General features: G+C 37.1%; 4 protein-coding genes across 11 annotated transcripts in view; 3 read left to right on the top strand and 1 right to left on the bottom strand.

Annotated features, from left to right (window-relative positions):
* Positions 1 to 359: 359 nt before the first annotated feature.
* Positions 360 to 5,384, top strand: LOC135624935 (protein FAR1-RELATED SEQUENCE 5-like). 8 transcript variants are annotated; one of them, XM_065129055.1, is made up of 6 exons: positions 366 to 650; positions 1,292 to 3,535; positions 3,620 to 3,759; positions 4,591 to 4,721; positions 4,856 to 4,905; positions 4,976 to 5,384. In XM_065129055.1, the coding sequence occupies exons 2-5, from the start codon at positions 1,330 to 1,332 to the stop codon at positions 4,860 to 4,862; spliced, it is 2,484 nt and encodes an 827-aa protein (XP_064985127.1). In that variant the 5' UTR covers positions 366 to 650; positions 1,292 to 1,329; the 3' UTR covers positions 4,863 to 4,905; positions 4,976 to 5,384. The 8 variants fall into 8 exon arrangements, with proteins under 8 accessions (XP_064985128.1, XP_064985129.1, XP_064985127.1 ...); XM_065129054.1 differs by having other exon boundaries at positions 1,292 to 3,544; positions 4,859 to 4,905; positions 4,993 to 5,384; XM_065129053.1 differs by having other exon boundaries at positions 367 to 650; positions 1,292 to 3,544; positions 4,859 to 4,905.
* Positions 5,385 to 9,823: 4,439 nt separating this feature from the next.
* LOC103968407 (putative methyltransferase At1g22800, mitochondrial) lies at positions 9,824 to 14,152 on the top strand. The gene is made up of 12 exons (XM_018818859.2): positions 9,824 to 10,043; positions 10,127 to 10,207; positions 10,513 to 10,591; positions 10,969 to 11,110; positions 11,254 to 11,323; positions 11,410 to 11,474; positions 11,563 to 11,641; positions 12,590 to 12,677; positions 13,068 to 13,132; positions 13,225 to 13,314; positions 13,529 to 13,663; positions 13,775 to 14,152. The coding sequence occupies exons 1-11, from the start codon at positions 9,888 to 9,890 to the stop codon at positions 13,643 to 13,645; spliced, it is 1,032 nt and encodes a 343-aa protein (XP_018674404.2). The 5' UTR covers positions 9,824 to 9,887; the 3' UTR covers positions 13,646 to 13,663; positions 13,775 to 14,152.
* A 955-nt stretch (positions 14,153 to 15,107) lies between these two features.
* Positions 15,108 to 16,709, top strand: LOC135583755 (uncharacterized). Its single transcript, XM_018818861.2, has 4 exons — positions 15,108 to 15,944; positions 16,234 to 16,310; positions 16,444 to 16,467; positions 16,547 to 16,709. The coding sequence occupies exons 1-2, from the start codon at positions 15,330 to 15,332 to the stop codon at positions 16,291 to 16,293; spliced, it is 675 nt and encodes a 224-aa protein (XP_018674406.2). The 5' UTR covers positions 15,108 to 15,329; the 3' UTR covers positions 16,294 to 16,310; positions 16,444 to 16,467; positions 16,547 to 16,709.
* An 803-nt stretch (positions 16,710 to 17,512) lies between these two features.
* LOC103969767 (protein SUPPRESSOR OF GENE SILENCING 3 homolog) overlaps positions 17,513 to 20,847 on the bottom strand; it is an 8,502-nt gene continuing 5,167 nt past the window's right edge. Inside the window, 6 exon segments of the mRNA XM_065130967.1 lie at positions 17,513 to 17,770; positions 17,773 to 17,896; positions 18,238 to 18,356; positions 18,358 to 18,396; positions 18,706 to 18,950; positions 19,574 to 19,868. Coding sequence (XP_064987039.1) covers positions 17,660 to 17,770; positions 17,773 to 17,896; positions 18,238 to 18,356; positions 18,358 to 18,396; positions 18,706 to 18,950; positions 19,574 to 19,868 — 933 coding nt within the window. The 3' untranslated portion in view covers positions 17,513 to 17,659.

The raw sequence follows: 20,847 nt of genomic DNA, 5'->3' as shown, positions 1-20,847 counted from the left end.
ATATACATATATATGAGTGAGACTAAATGTGCTTATTTTGATATATGAATAAAAAATATATTATAGTAAAAAATATGTTATAATATAAGTAATAATTAAATAAATATTTTAATAATTATATATATATATATTTAAAAATATGATTTAAATCGATTGGATGTACACAAGTGAGGACAAAAAATTAATCTGCTTTCATCCCTATTTAAGTCACTATCTTTATAATTGTAACTTCATAATTACTCGATCTGTATGTCAACAACCAAATCACTGTTACAATCACGAACATAACGGATGATTATAACTTTGTTCGAGAGAAATGATGGGTTCATGAGGAACGATATGACGGCCGTTATATTAGGCGATGATGCACGGATAGGAGAACCCACGTGGCCTGCCATGCGCCGCATTCCAATGCGAGGAGGCGTCGCTTCTCTTGCGTCCTAAGCCCCGCGATCTCAAATTGCTGCGGCGGTCGCAGCCACCTCCGATCGGGCCGTCGCCGGCACCACCGACGCCGCCGAATCGCCGGTCTCTCCTCGCCCCCCCGCGCGAGCCCTCGCTCCCTCTTCCGTGTCGCGGCTTGAGGCGCAGGCGATCGCCGGTCGCTGCGCGGCACCACCCTCGCCAAATTAGGGCTCTTTCGGATTTTGGTGGGTGAGGACATATTTCTACAGGAAAAGGTTTTATGTAATTTGTGGAGAGCATTGCATGCTTTAATCTTGTCAATTTGCCTCTGTAAACCCTACCGATTCTCAGTACTCTGAGTGAAGTGTTTCTGCTTTCTAACCTAATTTTCTTTCCAAGTCGGGACCACATAATGGAGTCATCTCGAAATTTGTTCTTTTCACTAGAATTTTATGTTAATGTGTGACGTTTTGTTGAATGCTACAGTTGATTAGGGTGGAGAATGACTTCAATTATTTTCATTAGATAAGAATTTTCTTTTCTTGGGTATGTGATGAATAAAATATACACTTAGATTTGTGAAGGACATTGTTTGGATATGAACAAATTATCACTCAGTGATAGCATATATATTATTGAAGTTTCACTAAGCATCCCTGGATTAGTACAAATCGGGGATTCTTTCATTGGCTGCATAAGATTAATGGAATGACAATTGAGACCTTGTGGATAAGTGGATTGGTTGAAAACAACATTGGATCCTTATGAAGCGCTAGTGCGTATCTGTTTTTGGCTGACAAGTTGTTATAACAAAAAAAAAAAAGAGTGTTTTCCCCAGTTTTATTCTATGCTTCTTCTGATCCTTACATATACGTTCATTGCGCAGGTAGATTGAACATTTTAATGTTCTGCTCCTCTTGAAGAATGGATCACGTTGAGCATGATGAAAATGTTGGAGAAGAGGAAGGTTCTGCAAATGAGTTCACTGAAGACAATGATACTGCAGTAGATAATGAGCTTCACAATGACAAAGCCTCACATGATGAGAATGGGAAGGAAAAGGAGCAATTTGCAGTCAGTGACCCAAGGGATAAATTGGAGCCGAGAGTAGGAATGGAGTTTGATGATGATGAGCAAGCATACCAGTTCTATAATGAATATGCAAGACGAGTTGGCTTTAGTATTCGAAAGCAACATTTAACAAAAAACAAATCTGGCCAGGTTACATTTAGGAGATTTGTTTGCTACAGAGAAGGCTATTACAGAAACCGTCCATTTGATAAAGATGCAAAGATTCTGCGAACGGATGGAAGAACTGGCTGCAATGCACACATAGGCATCAAACGCTTAAAAAGTGGGAAGTTCTGTGTCCACCGTTTTGAGCCAGAGCACAATCATAAACTTGCATCATCGAAAAAGGTTCACTTGCTAAGATCACAAAGGCAGGCAGATGAGACTCAAATGTCACGGGCACATGCTGCAGTCATGGCCGGAATGGCTCCCAAACCAACTCTAGACTTACTATCTAACAATGTTGGTTCTGATAAATCCAAAAATTACTTCCATGGGTTTCGTCAACATGAAATGAAGCTAGGTGATGCAGGAGCAATGCTACACTATTTACAGAAGAAGGCTGCTGAAGACCAGAGGTTTTACTCAGCTATACAACTTGATATGAGAGATCGAATAACAAATGTGTTTTGGGCAGATTCAAGGTCAAAAATTGATTATGAACATTTTGGTGATGTTTTATGTCTTGATATGACATATAAACCAAATGGATATGACAGGCCTTTCGTCCAATTTTTGGGAGTGAATCATCATACTCAAACTGTCATCTTTGGTGCAGCTTTTCTGTATGCTGATACTGTAGAATCGTTCAAATGGTTGTTTGAAACATTCAAGGAGGCAATGTATGGAAAGGTGCCTCATCTGATTCTAACAGATGAAGATGCTGCAATTATTAAAGCGAAAGACGAAATTTGGCCAAACACAATGTATCGGCACTGTGCCTGGCATATTTACACCAGTGCAGCTAAGAATCTGAGTTATGTTTTTCAGGCCACTCCTAGTTTTGCAATTGATTTGAGCAAATGTCTTTATGACTGTGAAGATGAGGATGAGTTTGTATCAGAATGGGAAAGGATGTTAACACAATATAATCTCACAAATAATGTGTGGTTGTCCAAGCAGTTTGAAGATAGGAGAAAATGGGCATTGGTTTATGGAAGGGATATATTTTCTGCCGACATCAAAAGTGCCCTAAGAAGCGAGCACATGCATTCCGTATTAAAAACACACTTAAATGCTGAGAAAGATCTTATGTCCTTTTTTAAGGTTTACGAGAGGCTGGTTGAAGATCGACGATATAATGAGTTACAAGCCGATATCCATGCTAGTCAGTCAGTGTTTGAAGTTCCCCTTTCGCGATTATTAAAGCAAGTAGCATCCATTTATACCCCCAAGGTCTATGAGATGTTTGTGAAGGAATTCAAGTTGTATGTAGACTGTGTTATCCAATGTTGTGGGGATGATGGAAATTATTATGAGGTCACTAATTTGGAGAAGCAAACTAAAAGTTATGTTAGGTATGATCCAGCAGAAGACACGCTAAAATGTAGTTGTAAGAAGTTTGAGGCCATTGGTATACTTTGCTCCCATGCAATGAAAGTTCTTGATTATAAGAATATCAAGGAAATTCCTGAAAAGTACATCTTAAAGAGATGGAGAAAGGATGTGAAGGATGGCGTACTGATCAACAAATATGATGGTACAAATGAAATCGATCCTACAGTTGCCATTGCAAATCGTTATGCCTCACTTGGACATGTTTATTTGCACATTATAGCAAAGGGTTCAAAATGTCAAGAAGCATATGACATTGCCATAGAAGAAGCCGAGAAACTTGCGAGAAAAGTGGATCTTTCTTTACAAAATAGAGCTTTTGATATGAGCCTGTCGGAGTCCTCAGAGGATCAACTTCAAGATTGTGTTGAAGTTCATGCAGTTCTAGCAAATAAGGAAGCTGGAAGGCTGACGAATCAAGGGGCAAGTAGCTTCAGGAACAACAACAAACAGCGTAGGCAGCGTAGGGTTCTAAGTGCAGAAGAAAGGACTACAAAGAAAAGAGGTAGAAAAGGTTGGTAAAATTTACTATGTATGCATGTTATAAGGTATGCTAATGCTGTTGATGATTTCAAGTGGCTTACTGTAGGTCGATCTGATGATGGGTTGGCTGGTTCGGTGGCCAGCATGCCAGTAAGGACTCAACCACATTTGGCAGTATCTAGCAATCAATATGACCATTGGCCTTCTGTTAGATGTCTGTCATTACAGTATCCTTCAAATGGTCAGGTAACATCTTGGTTCTGTATGCACAGACCAGTCTTAGTATTGTATAGCATTTGCAATTGCACCTGAAGTTAGTTATTAATTAGGATGACAAAAATACTGATAATTTGGTAAAAAAGGATTGTGTAATTTTACTAGTAATTACTTTATTCTCAACATTTCTTATGGAAGTGCTATAGTTTAGACGACACATGAAATCTCCCGTGTACCATTAATAAAGGGTGATTGGATCCACAGCTGAGGTGTTTTACTGGTTGGTTGAACTTCAGATTTTAGGTGATTTGACTGCCAAGTGAATCAATGGTCTCAAATTTTTTTCTGGTGAGTTATTTATGTAGCTCAATGATTTTATTCGTGATGAACTTTAATAATTTACAAGATCCTAGAATCCAAGTGAAACATCCATGCATAATGGGCAAAGCAATCTACTGGGATAAGTTGCCATTGGAATTATATTGAACACTCTTTGGAGAGAAAATTTCAAGGTTTTGATGTAGTTAGTGATGATAAAAGCTTATTCTAGAATTTGGGAATCAGCTGAAAGATGTTGATACTTCTGTATTGGTTGATGAATTGTGAAAATATTGTTTTAGGAAAGCATATCTTCTGTTGCTTGCATCTTCGTATCATCTTATTGTATCACATCTGCAGGTATACCAATATTCACTTTCATCTCTGCCACCCAATAATTAATGCTAGAAATCCCTTATGAGATTCTGAACACGAGCCTCTTTCTCAAGGATATGTTAGGCCAGACCAGTTAATTTTTAACTGTTTTGTAGTTTTCTGAAGAAATATCCTCTAATTTTTTTCATGTTTTTTGGGTACTTGCAGGAATCATTGGTTTCCAATTCACCACAACCACCATTTGGAATTATCAATCAGCTGCATCAGAATGAATCTACTTGTATCATGTTTTCCCAATCACCAGTTGGGAGTACTTTTCCAGTTGAACCTTCAGATCGGTAACTATTTCTTTCACAGTTTTTTCAACTAGTGCAGCTCTTTCTGAACAATTTTGCACGTTTAGTTATTGTAATATTGGCAGACAACTAGACCTTTTTAAGGTTGTAACTCATGAAACTTGATTTCCATACAGCAGTTGAAAACACGGAGGACATGTACATATCACTAATAGGATTGAGAGAGGTAAGTTCTTGTCTAGTGTTTGGTAACATTGATGATTGCTCATGCTTAATGTCCAATCTCGTTATCATAGGTCAGTATCTGTCTCAGGATGCATTCCAGGAAAATGTTAATAGCAGAAATGCTCTGCCCAACGCTGGAGAATTTGGTAGAATGACCTATTGTAGATCCAGATTGCCATCCCCTCATAATTTTGTTGTACCAGTGAGATCTCATGAACGACTTGCAGGTGTGTCTTGAATTAAGCTTCTTGATATCACTAATGTTGTATTTGTAAACAATCATGCAACATGAGCTCTTTTTTTGTTCTCATGTAACACTTGCATATGTTGTGATATGTAGACATCTGAGACTATAGCTGATGAATTAAGTTAAAAACCTCTTTTTTCCTTTGTAATTTTGCTCCTTAGTCTTCAGCTTCCATGCTGGTGTAAGATGAGTCAGATACTGCAACTTTTTTATGTCAGTTGCTAGTTTGGTTACTTGAAAGAGTTCAAGTGCTGCTTCATTTACTTTGCTGTGGCCAGAAACCATCTGTTGTTAGAATTATCATTTTGGAATTTTATCGTCCCGTTATTCATGTGAAGCTTGTGCTGATGGCTACATGCTTGTAAAGAAATTGACATGGAAACTAGTAGGTTTCTTTTAGGACATTATGGATCTACTGTCCCTTCTCGGCCAGTCGATGATGTATCCCCCTTAAGGAATTGATGGCATTAATGTATCAGTAAACATCTGTTATATTCACTAATAATGTGTTTGGGAGTGCACCTCAGATCCCTTGACCAAGTGGTGATGATACTGAGAAAGTGTAGGAATCAGTGGGTGGCACATTCATGGAGCTGTGATCACTCCACTGGGCATTCTTAGGCCTGCAGATAGACATTAAAAAAGTGCAAGTGAAAGACTCGAAGTATGATTACATAGCTAATGTCTCTGTCCCCAAGCCTAAAAAAGTACTCATGAAAGTAACATATATCCCTTGACTGAATTAAAACATGAGTGATAACAGAGTCATAAGCTTAAACACAAATCATTTTCTTTGTTATGGTTGAATGGTATTGATAATTTCATGCTTCCAAATTTCAACCATCACAAAACACAGTTATTTTGTTTAGTTAGTGCAGATTGTTACCATAGTTTCAGGTTGTAAGTGCTATTTTCATTGGAGAAGACACCTGACTCACCTTCAGCCAATTCCACCTTATACATCAGGAGATATTACAGAAGTAAATGATGTACAACCATATGTTCTCTTCAAACCTTCTTTACCATTGAATCTGTTGGTGTTAGTGAAAAAAGGTGCCCGTTGAGATCTTGAAGGAAGCCACAATCTTATGCAATTACATCATAACTGGTTAAGGAAAATGTAATATTATCAAGCTCAGGCATTTCACTAGAGTATTTTGCTGTCGTCAGCTCAAATAACTGAAATGTCGAGAAAAAAGAATGAGAAATTCTTCATTTCCTTCGCCTTTTTGACAATGCTCAATGCTAGCAGATGGACTTGCACATTGTTCACAAAGTCTCACGATCAAAGAATTGCAAGACATTGTAAAATATGGGGACAAAGTTGGAGGATAATTTGTATTTTGTACATTATCAATCTATTACTTCCAGATGTGAAACAAGGTGATATAGTTTTGTCACACTACAATCTTTTTTGATAGAATACACTAACTACAGTCTTCAACCTGGGTACATCTGACCTCACTCATGACAACCCTCCAACCTTGTCCTTGCCTGCAAAACAGATCATGAATTAACCTCAGGATAAACTTTCAGATAAAACAACAACCGAAGATGTGCATACAGGTGTGGATTTTCATGCAGTTTTCCTTAGAGAAACTCTCAAGTACAAGCAAGGGTTCCATTGTCCACATTTATCATGGACATGAAGCACCAATTGTTCTGTTTTGATTATTGAGGAAAGCATTTTAACAATTAGTAGCATCTAAAACTTTTGCATTTCTGGAAGTACATTGATGGCTCTATCAATAATATGATGAGTAGACTAGGCATTAATTACATCTCTTGATCAGTCATGTACAAGAAAAACAGAGGAGATAGCACAAGTGAGAGATTCGATACGAAGGCTAAACCATACAAAGCAGGTACAGATCATGAATGATTGAACTGATGCCTTTTCTTGTAACTAGCATATAATTTGTGCAATCTACTACAAGTCTGAAGTAGGGAGTACTGAATTCTGCAATCAGACCGATCCGTTTAATGAAGATCCCACTTTTCCGGCTATCTAATTTTCTCTTGAACTAGATATTTGTTATCTCTATTATCCTTACACTGGCATCCATGGTGGTTTGTCGACGAAACAGCTACCATACAGATTGAAGTATGTTTCAGTTATTTCTTTGTTTTATAAGTATGCTTAAAAAGGACCACATCATGGTAGCTTTCTCAAACACAAAATGCAGTGATAACAGAATTGAAGTTATCAATATCTCCATAGTGGATGAGAACACGATGTCGGAGTCTTTTTCCATCTCATCCCATCAGTCACATATCCATAGTGGCTCAAAGATAAAAGAAAATGATTAGTGGTTCATCTCTTGAGTCAATAATACTTCATTCAGGTTTAGCATCGAATAATTCTCTCATGTAGAACTCTACCCAACCTTTCTTGTTATCACAATACACATACCATTTCCAAAGTCTTTGCTTCATATTTGAGAAACCTTCAAACTCAATATCAATTAAAAAGCAACAAACATAACGGCCAAAAGACTATAAAATATGCAGTTCGATCACCAACGCAATTTATGAGAGAAACAAATAGTTTGGTAGAAGAAGCAAAACATCGAAACCACTAAAAGAAACTTAAGCGTCTCGAATTCTGGTAGTTGTATCCTATCCCAAAAAAGAAAATCGAAAACTCATCATGTGGGAGTTTGCAGTCTTAATTAATTCATTCAATATGTAGTATTACCTCGGACAGAGATTCAGTCCATTGCGAAAATTTCTCAATCCCGAAGTCCAAGCTCGACTTCAAGATCATCATCTTCTTCAAAGAGCTTCAACAAGCGGGCATGTTGCTCTTCTCTCTTTTTCTTCTGCCACTTCTTGAACAAGAAATAGGACAATAGAACAAGAGCAATTGCTCCTAGGCATATGAGGAGCACCTTGAGCCCCGTGTTGCTTCTGGAACTGGAATGGCTATCAGCTTTCGTTGAATCTTTAGAAGGTGATGGGTTTTCAGACAAACCTAATAAGAAGAAAATGTTCCTCAGGATGAAAGACACTGAGATTGACAAGTAGAATTATACCAAATAGACTAGAAGCACAATTGAGCACAAAAATAAGTATAACCAAATGTTTACCAAAGATCATGATGATAATGCAGGCTAAAATTTATTTACCAGAGAAATGCGCTTGCGAATTAGTCGGTTCAACAATTACAAAGATAAGTGTCATACCAAGTAAATGCTAAAAATATAAGTACACAATGTGATTACAAGTAAATTCCAAACAAGATAAAAACAACTTTTACATCCTCGCATCAGATCTCTAAGAATGAATCCACCACACAGATGCAATGAGATCTAGAGTAGGCTATCACGTTAACAAAGCAAAGCGTATCGGAACTCCTCTGCTCAAGAACTACTCCAATTAGGGTTGTCAACCAAGAACGACTCATCAGTAACAAATTCTTGAACCCTCAAAGGAATCCAAGTACAAAGACCTACAACTAATAGGGTGAGCGACGGCAAACTTGGGATTCCGCGATGATTCAAACCCCAAAAGATCAGATATTTCTCTCCCAGTGTATGAAAAAGAACATCCGGAGATCAAGTATCAAACCCGACCCAAATCAACAAGAAAACCGCCGGACGAAATCGAGAGGTATCGATGACGCAATCAAGAAAGATGCATAAAAAACGCACCTTTCCCCTCTTAAATCACTAATAAACGAAAAGAAATCCAGGAATTGGAGAGGAGCGAACCCGGGATGAGGTGCAGAGCGATCGAGAGGAGGAGGAGGAGGAGCTGTAGCGTCGATCTGTGACTCCCGTCTCCGGTCATCTCTCTTCTTACCTCTATGCACCAATTGCTGTGTGTCCTGTAAGAAATAACGCGAAGTAATATGAAAAGAGAGGGTTTGGTGGCTATATAGATTGAAAAGTAGGAGACTATTGAGGCTGAGTTGGTTTGACAAAGTCAAAATTGGTAGGTCAAGAGGAGGTTGGTTGACTTGTAATTTCTTTTTTTTCTTCGATACCAGAAATATTTATTTATTTATTTATATAGTATTAAAATATTTATTTATGGGTAAATTTGTAAGAAAACCTAAGTTTCTTTTTTCCACGCTCTCTTTTTGTTTTATATATGCATATTTTTTTATATATAAAAGATAATATAATTTAAGTCTTCTTCATATACCTTCTTAGTTTCTTAGGTATCGCCTTCATCTAGATCATCATCTCCTCCATTCCTCTATCTCAGGCCTCAGCCATTCATCGTTCTCATTCAGAGACGGCGAGAGTGAGTTGATTTCGTTGACCTATCAGCATGAGGTCACAGATCAGTCATCGGTAGCCTCTCACGGCTGCCATTTCATTGGCGGTTGATTTCTTCAGGGGTGATGCCACCTCTCGCGGGCTCCCACGCGTCGTGACTGTTGGACACCACATCACCCCTGAAGCTATTCGAGGGTGCTTAAATCGCCTCCTTTAGAGCCTCTGCTGACACATATAAGTCCGTTACAGTCTTTGTATCATATTATAACGGACGCGGAGGGTCAATAAGGAAAAATCAAAATGAGAGGGGGGTGTTTCTGCAAGTACGGAGTACTAACGCCCGTTACGGTCGCTGCATTGGAATTTAACGGACGCGGGGGGTTAATAAAGTAAAATCGAAATGAGAGGGGCGTTTCTGCAAATATCGGGCTCGTACCAAGTCCCAAGTGCCATTTCATCTCTGCGTCGAGTACAGCCGCCGGTGGAGGCGAGAGAGAGAGAGAGAGAGAGATGGCGAGGGCTCTTGGAAGAGCGTTGATGAGAAGGGGCAAGCCCTACTCTTTCCCCCTCCTCTCTCCGCCTTCTTCCGCTCATCTCTGCACCGAGGGCGACGGGTTCCAGAGCTCGCGGGTTAAGATCTTCGATCGAGATCTCAAGCGGAAGCAGGTCGAGTCCTTTGTACCCTGTCTTTCCTTTCGAAGTTCTATCTGAATTCGAGCTAATCGTAATAGATGAGCTAATTTGGGTAGAGAGATCGAGCGGCGTGGTTGATGAGAGGGAAGGATGAGTTCGTTGACTCTGTAGCTGAAAACCTTCTCGATCGCCTCCAAGTAACCTTGCAGTTTCCTTCTCCATTTTTTCTAAATTTGATGATGCATTCGATTCGATGATATCTTACATTAATTCGGTAATTTCCAATGGAATCAACAAAAAAGATGATTCTTGAACCCACTGGGTGACTCTTGGGAAAGCCTCAAAAATGATCGAAGCATCAGTTAGGTGTAACAAGTTTTGATGTTGAGGAATCTTCTAACAAACCCCAGTTTTAACTTTGTTTATGCTTGGAAACTTGGTCAAAAGAAAATCAAATTAACCTAACCATCAACCACAAAGTTGAAACTTTAATATCTTGCAGGATTGCAGAAAGACATTTCCTACAGCACTGTGCCTTGGGGGTTCCTTAGAGGCAATTAGACGCCTCTTACATGGACGTGGTGAGTACTTGTTAATTTTTTCCTAGCTAATGCTGTTTTATCGATATGATACTTGGCTTGTTGACTGCAGAACTATTTGGTCTCAGAAGTATACTAGTGTATATGATACTTGGTTCATTTGTTTCATTCATATTCTGCTTTCATAGGTGGAGATGAAGATTTTGTTAGCTGACTATAATTATTTAGATCACGATTTTGATTTTATCCTTATTCTGGGTTGGAAGATACTTCCTTCTCAAATGTTCAGCTAATCTTTCTCATTGTCAAGTCAGTGAGATCTTCCGAAAAATTCTTCTGGAACTTTTCAGTAATGGAAGATGATGAAATGGTAGTTTTCATTTGCCAAATGTAGGGAGTGACTTTATCTCTGTTATCAGGTGGCATGGAGAAGCTGATCATGATGGACATGTCATTTGACATGATTAAAGTGTTAAAAGATACGGATGAAAAATTTGCGAGGAACAACCTTGAGACTTTCTATGTAGTTGGAGACGAAGAGTTCCTGCCCATAAAAGAGAAGTATGCTGTTCTGGTACTTGAGTGGAGCAGTCTGTTATTGAACTTACAAGTGCATTTGGTAGTGGAATTTATTCTTGATTACATGAGCTTATGTGCTTTGATCTTCATGACTTGTATTAGTTGCGAGTGTTTTCTTTCTACAGTTCCCTGGATTTGGTTATAAGTTGTCTGGGACTTCATTGGACAAATGATCTCCCCGGAGCCATGATACAGGTATGCTCTAAGTTTGCTATTATGGTCCCGAGGATTCTTCTTTATATAGTCAGAAAATGCTGACATGCTATCTCTCTTTTTGACAGGCCAGATTGGCTTTGAGACCTGATGGTCTGTTTCTTGCGGCTATTCTTGGTGGAGAAACACTGAAGTTGTTAAATTCGATTGATTTATAAATTATATTGTTTTAACTCTTGGTTTTTGTAAGATTTTTGTGTTTTGGATGTCTTCATGACCAGAGAGCTGAGAATAGCATGCACTATAGCACAAATGGAACGCGAGGGAGGCATCAGCCCTCGACTATCGCCTTTGGCACAGGTTTTTATTTTCTTTTCAATTTAAGTTTCATTCTTTACAACCCTAGAACTTCCAAAAGCCGTTTAAATATCATAATTTGGAGACTCCTAGGAGATCTTATATGTATGTTTTTGAAGTGAAGAATCTTAATTTTGATGCAGTTCTGCTTCTTGACCTGGTTAATTATGTTAGTGTAATGCTGCAACACAAATAGGAAACACAATGGGTTACCATGAATGCTTCTAGTTATGAATGTGCTAAATACAAGAAAAAACAGAGGAAATGAGAACATTCATCATACTATTGATGGTTTATTTATGATTGTGTGTGTTTCATACCTTTTCTTAGGAACTTTTTCTTGGTGATCAATCTGGCTCTTATTTGACAATTATGTGCATATGTACTAAATTTATGCTGTAATTTTTTTTTTCTAATAACTTTTTTGTTACACGTTATGCTTGTAAATTATTGCAGTTGTATCGATTGTTGTTTCCTCAAGCTTAACATATAGTGGGAGCTTGATATGGTTCGTTGCTCATATTAATAAAATGCATGCAGTTTTGTCTGACCGAATCATCCTCCTATGTTGGTTTAAAAAAGGCTTAGAGATGAAATATAATGCTGGGCTTAAGGTTACAAGATTGTATTGCTTGTTGGAATTATTTGAGTAGTTTGATACCCCAAGAAGGGTGAAAGCATATGTTGTATCTGAGTCTAAAAGGCCCATCTTAACTCAGGCTTATCATGTAGAATAACATTTGCATGCCCATTTGATAAAGGAGGCCACGGTACTCTCTTTTGTTTCTCGGAGATTGCTTCTTGTAAAAACAATTAATGTGCATGAAAATTTTCTTTTCTTTTTGAGTATGTGAACATTCAAGTTCAATACAACTGAGGAGAAGAAAGTGAGCTGTGTTCCTAGATGTAAAAGAATAAACTTACTAGAATCCTTTCGGTTTTCCTGTTCAGGTCCGTGATGCAGGAAATCTTCTGACGAGGGCAGGCTTCACTCTCCCAGGTGTTGATGTTGATGAATACACAGTCAAGTATGATAGTGGTTGGTTTTCTTTAACTCAATACAGGGTTATATTTCATGAGTTCGTAGGATACTGTAGAAACTTTTAATGTGTATGAAATAAGATGTTACACGGGCACTATATTCTCTTGTTTTCTACTTTAAATTGCATTACATAACCGATAGAGAACCCGCTGGAATGTACTAAAACGGTATCATTGGCCTTGTTGGATAAAATAGTTATTGTAGCCTGCAGCTGGCAGTATTTACTAGACCCTGAGTAGCTTTCCTACTAACTTGAATGAATCATGATGGCAAGAAAATCACATAGCTGAAAATTATATGAATCATCAAGCCAAGCTTTCTTTTCAAGTTGAAAACTATTACTGTTTTCTTTTTCTTTCTTTAACTTCCATTTATGATCGTGTCTAGCTTTGGAACTTATTGAACATCTGCGGTCTATGGGTGAAACAAATGCCCTTTTCCAGAGGAGCAATGTAAGTTTTACGCAGCGAATACTGATTGCAACCTGAGGAGCTCAGATCCAACGACCAATGGACAATCTTTTTCGTTTCTTTCCATTTTCCAGATCCTGAAGAAAGACACAGCTTTAGCAACTGCTGCAGTGTATCAATCGATGTTTGGCGGAGAGGATGGAACTGTTCCAGCAACCTTTCAGGTATACCATGCTACCTTTAAACAAGAAATGCAGTCTGCAAACTGATGCAGATAGGGATTTGCATTTCCTTGCTCATGTGAAAACTTTTGAGTAATCATCATGCATTTTGTGTTCTAGACTTCTTGTGATATGCTCGAAAGCATTATTAGGTGTTGTTGTTATCATCTTGTATTTGTCATCATGCCTTTGTCCACAGTGTAGTTTGTTGTTACAGGTTATTTACATGACCGGATGGAAGGAGCACCCTTCACAGCAAAAGGCCAAGAGGAGGGGTTCTGCGACCGCATCTTTCGGGGACATCCAGAAACATTTTGGTCATGGCAGTTGCTAATCATCACATTCTTTAAACGTAAGTGAATGCTCAGAAACAAATGATTCTCTTGTTCTTAAATTGTTCTTTTTTTCCTAAATTTTCTTGAATTTTCTTTTAATAACATGACCTATGTGCTGTTTCTCACAGGAGCAAAATAGAAAAGGAGTTTCCCCATTTTCTCTCATCGACCAAAAGAAGAAATGTTCTTTTAGAATCATAAATTATGCCGAGCGCATTGAAAATAGAGTTCGCTACAAATTAACTTCGTTGATCATCGACCATGCATCTCAACATCATCCTGGTGAGGTTGATATTATGCGGAAATCAGAGAAGATGGTGGAAGTCAAACAGGCACTCTTCTCAAACCTATGTCAATAAATCAAACATTGTTGGTCAGGTATTTTTAGACTTAAACAGAACAGTTTCTCTCATATTTTATTAGATAATTACTTTGCAAGTTTATACAATATCTACAACACCTTAATTTAACATTCCAACGTGCATTGAGATTTAGATTGATTTAAAGGTTGATGATGGATGTATTATTATTAATTCGAGTTTAAACATTTCAATAATCTTAATAAATTAGTTATCTTAATCTTCTAGGAGTTCTAAGGAACTTGATTGGGTCTAATGTATTTAGTCTAAGATGATGTTTCAATAAGTCTTAATGCTTGACTTAGGTGGACTTTATGATCCCCTATTGAAAACAAATATTATTCCTATAACAAAAGTCTTTTGAGGATTCACCACCATATAGCTATCATTTGATACACAAAGGAAACTACTCGTACGTGGTACAATTCGGGTTTGATTTATACAACCACAACAAAATCAAATCCTAAATTCTAACTATTTTGTATCTGTGGGTTTGATTTGGATTCGCGAAAAGCAAAAACCCCCAAACCATAATATTACATTTTGGTTTGGTCAATACTACAGTTTGTACTCTAAATTCATATGCATCCTCTTTAAATATGATAGACCCCATTTTTAGTGTATGTTTTCTAGAAATTTAATTTATTTATTTTCCTATTAATGGCATAGGGATGAGATTATTTTATACCATAAATAAAAATGTCAATTTATGATGTAATATATATTTTTGGCGTAGGTACAAATAAAAAGTAAAAAATGGAAAATGTAAATGATACCACATGGTCACCTTCAAATCTAAACTAATAACATATAATATAATAATTATTATTACTATTCAAAAAGTATTTTAGTTATTTAAAATAGATAAGAATTCTCTAAAAATCAGAAAATGCTATCCGACAAAAAACTTAAAATGTAAAGTCTTTTTTTACGAAAAGAATACCTAAATAATAATTATTCTACTTATATCTTTAAAAAATATTTTAAGGTTTTATCGGATAATATTTCGATTTATAGAGAATTCTTATCTATTTTAAATAACTAAAATAATTTAATAACTATTATTATTATTATTATTATTATTATTATTATATGTCATTAGTTTAGATTTGAATGGATTATTATCGTATCTATCGAATTAGATTCTTTACGCAGCTGAGTTTAACTCGATAACGGGTTGTTACGAAGCGATAGCTTCGTCGTCTTCCTTTTTAACTCCAAATTCCTCCTCCCAACGCCACCTCCAAAGCGCAAATCTTGAAGCCCGTGGAGCAGTAGGAGCGCTCCTCCGCTGTTCTCCGATCAGTTCTTCCCCCACATCGATATGGAGAACGCCAATGAGTGCGACGTTTGGGAATTGCTGTACTCCGACTCCTCCTCCACGAGTGACCACGAGTCCATAGTTGATCTTGGAACCGTGGATGACGTAATGTCGCACTACTTCGGTGTAAACTTGGAGGAGGAGGAGGAGGAGGAGGATAAGAGCGAAGAGGGCGGAATCGACTCCGACAACCCTAGTTGGATAGACACCGACTCGGATGCGGTCGAACAGAGGGAGGAGGAAACGGCGATCTTCGTCTCCGAGGACGAGACAAAGATGATCGAGCCGAGCAATGCGGGGAACAAGTTCGAGGGTGCAGATGAGTCCCAGGGATCGACTGCATCGTTCCCTGAAGACTCGAACTCTGAGGGGATCGATGGCAATCATGAGGAAAAGAAAAGGGTAGAGGACGAGCGCGTACCGAGCGAAGAGGAGACGACGGGTGGGGTAGTAGCCTCGTGGGAGTACTCTTTCCGGCTCTTGAAGCTTTGGGTTGCCAAGGCGAAGTCGGTGTGGGCGATCTCGATGGCCACCGCCAACGTGGTGGTCGTCGTGCTGAGAAGTTGCTTCTACCGGATGAGGCAAAGGGTTTCGCTTGCGCTAGCCGTGGATGACAAGGTGAGCTCATCTCGACTCTCTATCATTCCGTGAACCAAAAGAGAACATGATACCTTCTTCAAGCACACAAGCACATAAAGACGGAGAACATAAGTGGAAATATAGTGTAATCTTCTATATAGAATTACTTTCTTCAAGCACTATTCATGTCTTTCTTATCTCCAAATGAATTTGATCATTGTGAATACTTGCTTCCATGAAAAGTGAGTCAAAAAGTATGCTAATAGTTTCTAATTATAAGTTAAAAAGCATATTCCTAGTTTCTTCTGATACATGCCAAGCTTTGCAGAGGGTGAACCAGTTCATAATTCTCAAAGGAGCATATTTGATTGGAAAACATATGGAGTAGACATCTGCCACTTTTTGGTATGTGTCCTTTAGCAAACACTGGTAGCTGATTCTTACATTGGAAAAAACTTACTTCCTTGAATTAATTGATTACTTATTTCGGCTGATCTGGTGGTAATTGCATTGTTCATATCTTTTTTGATGGATACAGGCCTCAGAAAAAGGAGAATGGAAGGTAATTAAGGTGTTTGACCTTCATGTGCTTTCCCCAGTTTGATGCTGACTTATAGGTAAACTTCATTAACCCAACTCAGGTAAACACTCTTTGGGCTTGGTGATTGCTAGGTTGGACAATGTGCTGTGTGGAGATTAGCTATCTTTTAGTTTCTTGATCAGCAAGAAGAACTCTTATTTAGCTGCTAAGAATTTGACTTGGACATTTTATTGAATAAGTAATGATTGATGCTTTATTATCTTTGTCCTCTGAGTTAATATAAGGATTTGTTGAGTTTTTACTGGAAGTCTAATGTCAATAAATATTGTTATGATTGGAAAATGTAGGCAATAGTCCATTGTTGGAATTATTTTTTTAAAAATTTAAAATTTTATTTAATTAAATTAGGTATATACATCATAACAATCTTAATGAAAAGAGTATGTCACTTGGGACAATATTCCATCTCTTGAGTCACTCTTTTAAATCTATAAATAGAATCCTAATCAACTTGAATTAATACAAACACATGAATTAAAATTCCTTCTCTTATTTTTTTTCTTTTTAACTTTTATTTTCTATTAAATAGTTTTTACTTGGTTCGTTGAAAATCCGTCCACATGGATCAAAACGACGGATTTTATGTGGACGCCAGAGAATCATCGACCTTATGTAAAGGTTATAGGATGATGTAGGAGATAAGAATCGTAGTTGACGTCATTATTGGTTAGATTGTTCGGGATGATAACAAGTCAAAGAGAAGGGAGAAATGGAATAACAAAATTATCTATTTTTAGCATCATTTCCGGATGTGACAAACCATATGGTATTTTCCGTTGTTAGAGTTAATAACATAAGAAAAAATAAAATTAAATATTTTACTTCCCTAATTATAGGAATATCAATATAATTTTTAAAAATAAAAGTATCTAACTATAAGGAAGGAATAATACGTACTTAATCCTACGACACAATATAATATTTTCAAATTTAACCGGAGGTTAGCTCAACGTGGGCATAGATGGGTCAACCAGTGAAAACCCAACTGGTATTAAAGGAAAAGAAAGGGATGAGCATTAATAAAAGGGTAGACAGTTCACATTGCAAAGCAGTCACCAAGAAGATTATTATTAGAAGCACAAAAGATATAGTGATAAAGTTACTTCGCAGAAGGCAAACCTCGTATCATATGTCCATTCTTCACATTCATCTGCTAAGAGTTGCAGTTGGAAGCAGGAAAGGTTGTTGGAGTATACTTCTCCATCAATTCGGTGAGGGCTGCCTCGAACTCTTTTTCCAGCTCGACTTCCTTGGACAGGTACTCCCCCGCCTTAGTAAAACCTTGTTCTGTTCATGTGAGCGTATTAGCTTCTCTCTCTCTGCCTCAAAACTCCTCAACTCCCTTCGCTCTCATCTCTTCTTTCCTGCAAAAGAGAAAGACATCTCCTTACTCTGAAAAGAAAAATCCTCACCAGAAATGGACTGCACCTATCATTTGCATCGGTGACTTCTAATAATAAAGCTTCTAAAGCATAATTGTTATTGAATTAGTATTTATTATGACAATCAGGGTTTCATATCTCAGAGCAGTTTATGGATAACATAAGAGAAGAAAGTCTGCTGTAGCAGATAAATAATTTTGTTTAAAGAAAGGACCATCGGCAATATTATCATCAGCAAGAAAATAAAAATTGTAGTGAAGAAATCTGCCAAACAGAATGGTTTTGTAATGTATTACTGAATTATCTTTAGAATCTTGGATCATTCAATGGTGTTAAAAGTTTGCATTACCTAGTCTTCAGATCTTCATTGGTTCCAGAATCTACATCCAAAACTGCCACTTTAGCATGCTCTGCCTGCAACAACTTCTCGAAAGTCCTCTCTTTCTCTTCAGTATTATTGCGTATTTTTTTCTATTTGCTCGTTGAAAAATTTCTCTTGATAATCCATCTAACAGCATAAAATAACAACAGAACAGGTGTCACACCAACATAAGAAGAAAGCTCTTAATTAAATTTGAAATTATTTTAGAAAATGAAGCAGACTTCCTAAAATTACAAAAGTTCACAGCAAGCTATAACAATTTAAAGCTTCACAACGAAGCTTGAAAAATTCCAAGGACACTTCGAAAAGCTATGAAAAAGAATGTGAAACTCATGTTGTAGTAAGAGCAAAGAATTTAAGAAGACCAACAAAGTCAATCAAAGAAACACAGATTCAGCAATCCAATAAATATTGAAGTGGTAAAGGTCTGAATACCTCTTCCTTGTTCTCTTCATGTTGCATCATGGATCTACGCCTTACAATGATATTTTCTTCCACAGTCTCACGCCACCTTTGAGTTACAACCCCAATGGTTTCTTTAAGAACTTTGGACTGTTGTTCTTGTTTAACAACCTTGTTTTTCAACCAGATTAGTTGCTGGTTATCTTCATTCATTTGCTTCATTGGAATGACAACCATTTCCTCATATGATCTCATCTCAAATTTCAGACGATGTTTACCTAAGATTTCCAATTGAATCAGGTTTGCAGGAAAAAATTTTATTATCTTCACTGGATAAACATTAATTGGAAACCCAAAGACAAATAACCCATGAAGAATAATAAGGAAATATTAACAAGCAATGGAAAGTTGTAAATTAACAAACAATGAAAAAGTTGTGATCTATAAGCATATTTCTGGCATGGCTGCATAAGTGCCTATGGTAGCACCATGGCAGTAAGCCCTTTATTTCTCCTAAGTATCCAAAAAAAGAGGAAGCAACCTTTGCTTTAGGTCGATCTAACTTTGCTTAGTAAGCTGAATAATTATTATCATGTTCCGAGGCTAGGAAGCAACCTTTACACATTAGCACAAGCAGAAAAACAATATAAAACAGGAAGAAAGGAAGGGTTTTTTCGAATAGACACTGGATCCTCTTTTTTTAGTTCTTCCAAAGCTGTCAGCTTCTACTTGTTGACTTGGTCTCTAAGGTCTAAACACACTACTAGCACAAGAAATTTGTGAGACACAAATGATAGCATAGTTGCATGTATCTTCTACACAAAGAATGCATATGTACTGAAGAATAGCTCAGACCTCATGTCAAGAAAAGATCAATTAAGATATAACGAAATAGACAAACCATGAGAATGGTGGTTGAACACATCCACATCTTCTTTGTTTGCCAAGTAGCCATATAATTGGCGTTTGCCACCTGCAGAGAATAGAATCCTACGATGTTCCCATGCGTCTCTATCTTTTCCTTGTTCTGCAAAATGATTATGTAGCTGCTCAGCCTCCAAATAGCCTACTGCAGTAGGTTCAAAGATCAAAACACTCATGCCACGATGCCCACGAGGACCATATGAATGGCAGGCTTTTACTGCTGCATACGAGCTGAAATATTCAACAAGCTCTTTTCTACCCATGCCAATCCACTGTAATTTTAAAGCGACAAAAAATTTAGAAAACAAAAAAGAAAGAAACAAGTGTATTGCATTACATGTTTGACAATTGGTGAGTCTAAGATCTGATTTTGTACAGCCTATTAGAGGTAACCATAGCCTGACAAACAAGACTCTCGCCAATGCAGGTTTTTGCCAGAGTTGATGTGTGTAGTCCTACCCCTGCTAGCGAAGAGTTTGCTTACATGACTCATACCTTGGACATCCGGGTCCCAGGAGCACTCTTGTAAATAATCATAACATGAAAATAGAACAAGTAACTTCTTACAAGCTGAAATGAATAGCATGGGTTCTCCCATCTTTAATTTTCAGATGAGAAAGGAAAATAAAAATATTTGGCAATTCAACCAACAAGTACAAGTGCGATAATATGAACAAGTACAAGTACTATAATAAACATTCAACCAATATTGTCATTTTGTTTTAATTGCTCATGAATAAATTTTATTAGTTTAGGTTGTTGTCGGTTGTCATGTGGCAACATCTCCTGTGCTACTACCTTGGTTTCCTAAATTAGTCAAGAAGAAGAAAAAGAAAGCCAATGAAACAAAAAAATGAAAGAAATCAAAACAATATAATCGAAAATTAAAAATCTTGATTGAAGATTGTCTCTAAAAGAAATTTTTATCATTCTACAAAAGTAAAAGTTTATCAATCAGATATATTTATTAAAAAGAAAATTTTATTTTTCAAGATAAATTTAAAAATTAATCATCTCCAAAGTAACAACAAATAAGTGAATGATTTGACTTGATGTAATTATACTCTTTTCTTATTTTTATATCTATTTTTCTTCTTGTATTTGATGAGCATATAAAAAATAATAATAATTGGACATTAGTGGATGAACAATTGAATAAATAGTATGGTTTATGAAGGGTCAACCTACAGTCAGTTGTGAAAGAAAATATCTCTTAAGTAGCACAAAAAAATCTGTGAAAGAAAATATCAA

The sequence above is a fragment of the Musa acuminata genome, chromosome BXJ2-10, assembly GCF_036884655.1.
Source record: "Musa acuminata AAA Group cultivar baxijiao chromosome BXJ2-10, Cavendish_Baxijiao_AAA, whole genome shotgun sequence".
NCBI classification, from domain to species: Eukaryota; Viridiplantae; Streptophyta; class Magnoliopsida; order Zingiberales; family Musaceae; genus Musa; species Musa acuminata.
This window is presented reverse-complemented; position numbering and strand designations above follow the sequence as displayed.